At 51.0% G+C, this 5,951-nt stretch overlaps 1 protein-coding gene across 1 annotated transcript; it reads right to left on the bottom strand.

The window, feature by feature from the left end:
- Window positions 1–1,544: 1,544 nt before the first annotated feature.
- Window positions 1,545–5,127, bottom strand: LOC125435383. Its single transcript, XM_048501583.1, has 6 exons — window positions 4,731–5,127; window positions 4,468–4,515; window positions 4,106–4,153; window positions 2,850–2,912; window positions 2,519–2,611; window positions 1,545–2,359 (listed from the first exon to the last, which is right to left on the bottom strand). The coding sequence occupies exons 1-6, from the start codon at window positions 5,125–5,127 to the stop codon at window positions 1,545–1,547; spliced, it is 1,464 nt and encodes a 487-aa protein (XP_048357540.1).
- Window positions 5,128–5,951: the final 824 nt, after the last annotated feature.

Here is a 5,951-nt window from a genome sequence, read left to right as displayed (position 1 = left end):
AGGAAGCCTGCGGAATTGTGAGAAGCGGAAGCTGACCCATATATCAACACCTAACATGTGCCCTGTGGTCCTTTTTCTCCAAGTTCGAGATCTCCAACGCCGCGTTGTCACCCTCGAGGAGGCCAACAGGAAGCAGGCAGCGGACCATCAGACCCTCAGGCAGACGGTTAAGGAACTGGAGGCAACAGTGGAGCGGCTCATGGTCCTGATTGAGCAGGGACATAAAAATTCGAGAGTGGACTATATATGAAGGGGGGAGTTAGCTTACATTTTACAGTTACAGTTCAATGTTTACAGTTTACAGTTTACAGTACAATATTTAAAAATAAAGTTGTTGTTTCTTAGGAAATTACCTCGCGTAATTTTTAACTGTGCTGCGTTTGGGAGCCTATGGGACACCTCTGTTGCGAACCTGTGGCATGGGTGCCAGAGGTGGCACTCAGGGTCCTCTCTGTGGGCACACACAAACAAAACCCCCCTACCCCCTCCACCCACATCTGGCCCAGCCGGAGACAATCAGCTTGATTATTACCACTGAACATTAGACAAAGTTTCGGGGTACCCTGGTAACCCTGTTAAGCGCAGGTAACCCCACTGATTGTCATGTGAAGAATCAAATCGTCATCTGTTACCTGGCAGTATGTCTGGTTGCTGGCAATGTCAAAAACCATCAAGGGTTTTATTTTTAACAAGAAGGAAGAGCTGCACAGTGGGTTCAACTTAAAGCCACACACTACCACAAACCTTAGTCCCCATTAACGCATGCATCGGACCCACCTGAAGTAACTCTTCAGGATTAGTTGTAAATCACGGAATTCGCACTGTGCGATAAATTAGTGCGTCTTGTGTTGTGATTTGGGGAATCAGTCTCACGAAGATTCACCATCATTTATCTAATCACCCAGTTTGTGGCTGTTTGGCCCGAGAGAGAATGAGGGGGGGGGGTGGAAAGGCCCAAGGCTTGCATGGAACCAAAGTTTGAAGAAGGGGTGATGTCCCATGAGCAGAGGAAAGGTCATGACTCACAGTGGTGGAACAATGTATGCAACAGGGAGAGAAGGGAGAGGGAAGGTGGTGCCGAAGCCTCCAATCGGACATGTCTCCCCCCACCCTTTTTTTGGAATGTAATCATTCCCAAACAAAGGGTGGGGGGAGGCATGTCCGATTGGAGGCTTCGGCACCACCTTCCCTCAGCTCTCCATGGCCTCCTGTTGCGATTACACGTGGATTGCATGTGGAGTGCATTCCTGTTCCAGTGAGACTGATGCTCACATGATGAGGTTTAAGCCAGAGAACTGTGACACACTGTCAACTGCAACCTCATTTAAAAAAATCTCCAGTGTAATCTTTTTTTCCGCACCACCCAGTAATGCAACATCATGGTGGAACCCTGGACCTTTTGCTTAGATGCAATTAGGGTTACCTTTATTCAAGGGTGACAAACATGTAAGGGTTCTCCACGTGGTGTGGAGATGCAAAAACCGAACAATGAACAGTGAAACAAAACCAAATAACTTGACATGAACAAACTAGTCAGTAACACATCAGAGATCCAATATCTGTTTCTGCTTGCGTGTCCGGACACTGGCCCCCCTCCCAATTTCCCTTCCCTGTACATTCCCGGCTGCTGACTGCTCCATCTGCTCCCGCAGACACTGACGTTTGGCTGGCAAGCCATTCCCACTCTTCCCTAGCACATGGCTCTCGCGTTGGTTCACCTTGCCTTGGATAGGAGAGGTCTCCTGGGAAGCAGTGAAATAGAGGGAGCGTGACAGAGGTGGTCTATTCTCTCTTTCAATCTGAGTTGAGGTGGCACGACCGTGTGAGCCACACGCACTCCTTGTGGGAGTGTCAGGAGCAAGCTCGGGTTGAGTTCCGTAATCATTTGAACCCACAGGTGATGGAAAACATAAGGCTCTGAACTGCCCCTCCTGACACACCCCATGCACAGTTTGGCAATGGTGTGGTGAGGCTGCTTGGTGGTGGCAAACATGTGAGGGCCTGGCGGCTGTGTCCCTCGGAGAGCGAGGATGCTGTTCTCCCGCAGCCACACCACTCAGCACATGGTTCACCAGAGTCTCCATCATATTGTCGACCCGCTCGTTTCTGGCAAATCTTTGGCGAAAGATGTCCACCATGCTCTCCATCGCGCTGTTCCCCCTACGTATTTCTGTCATCAGGGAATCAAATCTCTCACGGGATTCAGTTCTGTCCTCCTGCCGTGACTCCCATCGCTCCTGGGCCTCGGCCTCTCCCTGCTCCACCATGGCACGCGCGAAGTCTGCCAGAATCCCCACGCGTCGAAGCCTTCTCCTTTCTCTTGTTGCCCTTCGCTCCCCCTCCTGCGCAGCTGGTCCTCCTGCGTGGTGTGACAGAGCCCATGTTAGAATGTATCCACATAATGGGAGGCCTTCTTTAAGCACAAATCGTGCATTTCAGGCTGACTGACACAGAGGGCCACACACGGGCCATGATCGGGCAATAGAGAGGATTTACCAAAGATCAAGTTCAACCATACCTGCGTTGGCTGGTGGTGGGGGCAAGTCCTCCCCAGGCAGCTGGTGTTCTCCTTGGTCCTCCATTGCTTGCACCAATTCTCCGCCAGCTTCATCTGTGCGTGAACATGAGGAGAGGAAGGGTAAACAGCGTGTCAATGTACGAATGAGCTGGAAACGGAATGATTGTTTACAACAACCTGGCGGTCAGTGGGCCATGCAGCCAGATGCATACATGAAGAAGAAGGCATGATCTGTCAGTCTCAAAAATGAACAGTGCACAGATCGCGTGGTGTTATGACTAGGGATAGGGTCAAGCCGGCTGCACTGCAGCCTCCCTTCTGCGTCACCCACCTCGCATGGCCGCTTCCTCGACAAGTGCCTCCTGATCATTCATGGTGGCATCCAGATCCTCTCCTGCAGTAAAATATAAGAGAGTGACTGTATGATGTCGTCTCAACAACCCCATGATATTTGTATTCAGTAAGTGAAAAAAATTGTGGAGAAGTGCAAGCGTGTAACAATCATGTGAGGTACTGTGAGATGGGGGCAACAGTTTTGAGGGTCCAACACTACGGCCCCCCTTTAACAAAACTGCACAAAACCTGGGGGGCCTTCTTCAGGGCAGTCTCTAGATAAGACCATGGCAGTTGTGAGACCATGCCTTCATAAATCCCCCCACCCCCGCCATCAACCCCCATGCACTTCAATGCAGAAAACTGAAAGCAGAACAAAGAAGCTTGGGCAAATTTCTAGTATGTCCCATCAGGGGGTGTATTTTTTGATGTGGCAGCAAAGAAATTCAAGCGAATTGTAAGAAGAAGATGGCACCCCCCAAGTTTGGCGCAGTATCATGCACTAGGGTTCAAAGTTTTGGACACAGAAAGGGCAGCCACCATCACCTCAGCAAAGAATGGGTGATGGGGCACCTCCTCTTAGGATCCATAACTTTGGGCCCCCTGAACAGCAAACTTTGGGGGTTCCATAGGGACAATTTCCAGATGTTAAACTGAAAGTTTTCTGCTGATACATCCAAAAATGCTTGTTGGGGCGGGACATTTCTGAAGGCACAGTCGCACAACTTTCTGTGTCTCATTCAGTGACTGCCCTGAGGAAAACCAACCCAAGGTTTGGTGCAGTTTTGTTCATGGGGGCCAAAGTTATGGACCCTCAGAACTGTAGCCCCAATCCGCGGTGGTGCGGTCTCTAGATGAGACACTTAATGTGTTCAGACTGCGGCCTAAGAAATCTCACCAACCCCCCCGCCCGCAAACCCCCATAAATAGCAATGCAGAAAATGCGGAACAGAGATTCTTGCACACTTTTCAGAAATATTAATGCATTTTTTGACATTTCCGGCTGCACACGAAGGGCTTGCGGGGACCACGGCAAAAGCGAAAGCGTTAGTGAAAATATGCACTGTACAACAATTGCACAGAGAGCGTAAGCCAAATCTGGATGCGGCAGCCCGCAATGGCCACCCCCGCCCAACCTGCTGCCCAAGGTGCTCCCGATGAAGTTCCATAGTCGTTGAAGAATCAAATGTGTGGCACATTTGATGGCTGTGGGAAAAACAGTTGTCTTTCAACCACACCACGCTTATCACTCACCCATTCTCAAGTTCTGCAGCTGCTGTTCCTGGCTCTGACTGCCCGCACCTGTGATCAAGGATAAAGACGGCTTTTTTAAAGGCCGTAGTGGGGAGAAATTGGCCATTCAGCGGCACCCGAGAGCACCAGACCATGCCAGCGCAGTTCTGAACGGGCAAGGAATACTCAGAATCAGAAGTTAGGAGACAGAGACCGTTGACAAGGGAGGGTGTGTCTGACTGAAAATCTTTCGTTTCCAGATGTTTGTGCACTGCATCCATTCCTTGGGTTGTTGGGCCAATGCAGTGCACAAAGCTTGTGCTTGAGCTGCCTTCATATCTCCTTTTTGGGAGGCCAAGTCAGCTCCCGCACCCCTCACTCACCTTGAGCATCTCTCGGCAACGCACGATGCGGCATGTTGATGCTGACACCTGTGTTTGTGGAGAAAGGGAAGCACGTGTTAGTGGCTGAACAGTGAACTCCACTCCCCCGAGGCCGCTGAAACGGCCAAAAATTCTCCATCGAAGCAATTGGTGGTGGTGGGGGGGGGATGTGCGTTAGCAGAATCCCTAATGGAGATATCAGAAACTAACCCAGAAAAAAACCCTAACCCTAAAAAAAAGAGCACCTGTCAGACTTCACTCACCGGATTCCAGAAAAGATGGACTTTGTGGGCGAATGTCCATCTCATTTATTGTCATCAAAGTCCTGCGTGAGCTTCGCGCGGCCCCCACATCCGTTCTCTGTGTGGCCCCCAGTGATGCGTGCGATGTTTCTGCAGCAGAAGGAGCTCTGCGGCTGACATAAACGCACTCCGCCGCTCTATAGGGATCATCGTTATTAACGGACTTATCATTAGCAAAAATGCGGTCCAGTTCACTGTAGAAAGGGATGGTTTTCCTGGCATTCCCAGAGATGGAATTGTGTTGCTTGCATTTTTTAAGATCTCTCTTCAAGCCCTTGGCTTTCGTTCTGCACTCTACCGCCGACCTATTGTGGCCCATGCCACGCATCTGCGAGGCCACCGACACGAAAACATCCATATTCTTGTGCGTTTTTTGCAATGCACTCTGGACCGCCTCCTCCCCCCAGATACTGATGAGATCCCTAGTTTCCGCAGCCACGCCACACAGCGCCCACCAATTGGGCTCTGCTTATCTGAATTGGCTGATGTGGCAACGGAGGCTCCCCCGGAATTCTGCATAATTCACGCACGTCGAGAAGTTTTCTCAAAGCCTCGTAGACACGTGCGTCCGAGCTGCAATGGCGGAAAACAGAAATGAAAATTCACGCATGCGCAGCGCGCGAGATCGAAATGAAAGCAAATATGTCGGCCAGGAAAACGAAAGAAAAACGAAACGAAAAACGCACTCCGTTAGAACCGGCTGCGTCTTGAATGGGCGCTGCAAACCCGCACAACCGTGGAGCTCGAGCAAGAAAAAAGAAATGTTGAGACGTCTTGTTGTGCACACTTCTCAGTTTCCGCGAAAGTGCAATGGGTGTCGATACGTGCCCACGTCATCACTACGCGCACTTAGACGGGGACACCCCCACTTAACAAGATGGCGCTCCCTGTTCCCTGATTGGCCGTGAGCTGCGCGTCACAGCGAATCAGCCGCGCGCAAACAGCCGAGGTTCCCCACAACCCCGCGGCACCCACGGGGTTTTTAAAAAAGTTGCTCTGTTTAGAGGAGCTAATTTGCCGCGCGGCCAGGAGGCGGGAGAGAGGTAAATCCCTGGCAGCCACGCAGTGAGCGCTGGAGATGTGGGGAGCGTCCAGGACCCCCGTGGCTTTTAAAGAGGTGACCCCGCGGCTTATGGTGAGTGGATAGTGACCCTCTGGGAACTCTAGGGACTGAGCAACAAA

This window comes from Sphaerodactylus townsendi, linkage group LG06 (genome assembly GCF_021028975.2).
Source record: "Sphaerodactylus townsendi isolate TG3544 linkage group LG06, MPM_Stown_v2.3, whole genome shotgun sequence".
NCBI classification, from domain to species: Eukaryota; Metazoa; Chordata; class Lepidosauria; order Squamata; family Sphaerodactylidae; genus Sphaerodactylus; species Sphaerodactylus townsendi.
This window is presented reverse-complemented; position numbering and strand designations above follow the sequence as displayed.

Coding starts and splice junctions, on each gene's coding strand:
- LOC125435383 (XM_048501583.1), bottom strand. CDS start 5,127: ATGGATGTTTTCGTGTCGGTGGCCTCGCAGATGCGTGGCATGGGCCAC. Junction 2,913..4,105: donor GCTGCAGAACTTGAGAATGG/GTGAGTGATAAG, acceptor ATTTTACTGCAG/GAGAGGATCTGGATGCCACC. Junction 2,612..2,849: donor CGAGGAAGCGGCCATGCGAG/GTGGGTGACGCA, acceptor GTTCACGCACAG/ATGAAGCTGGCGGAGAATTG.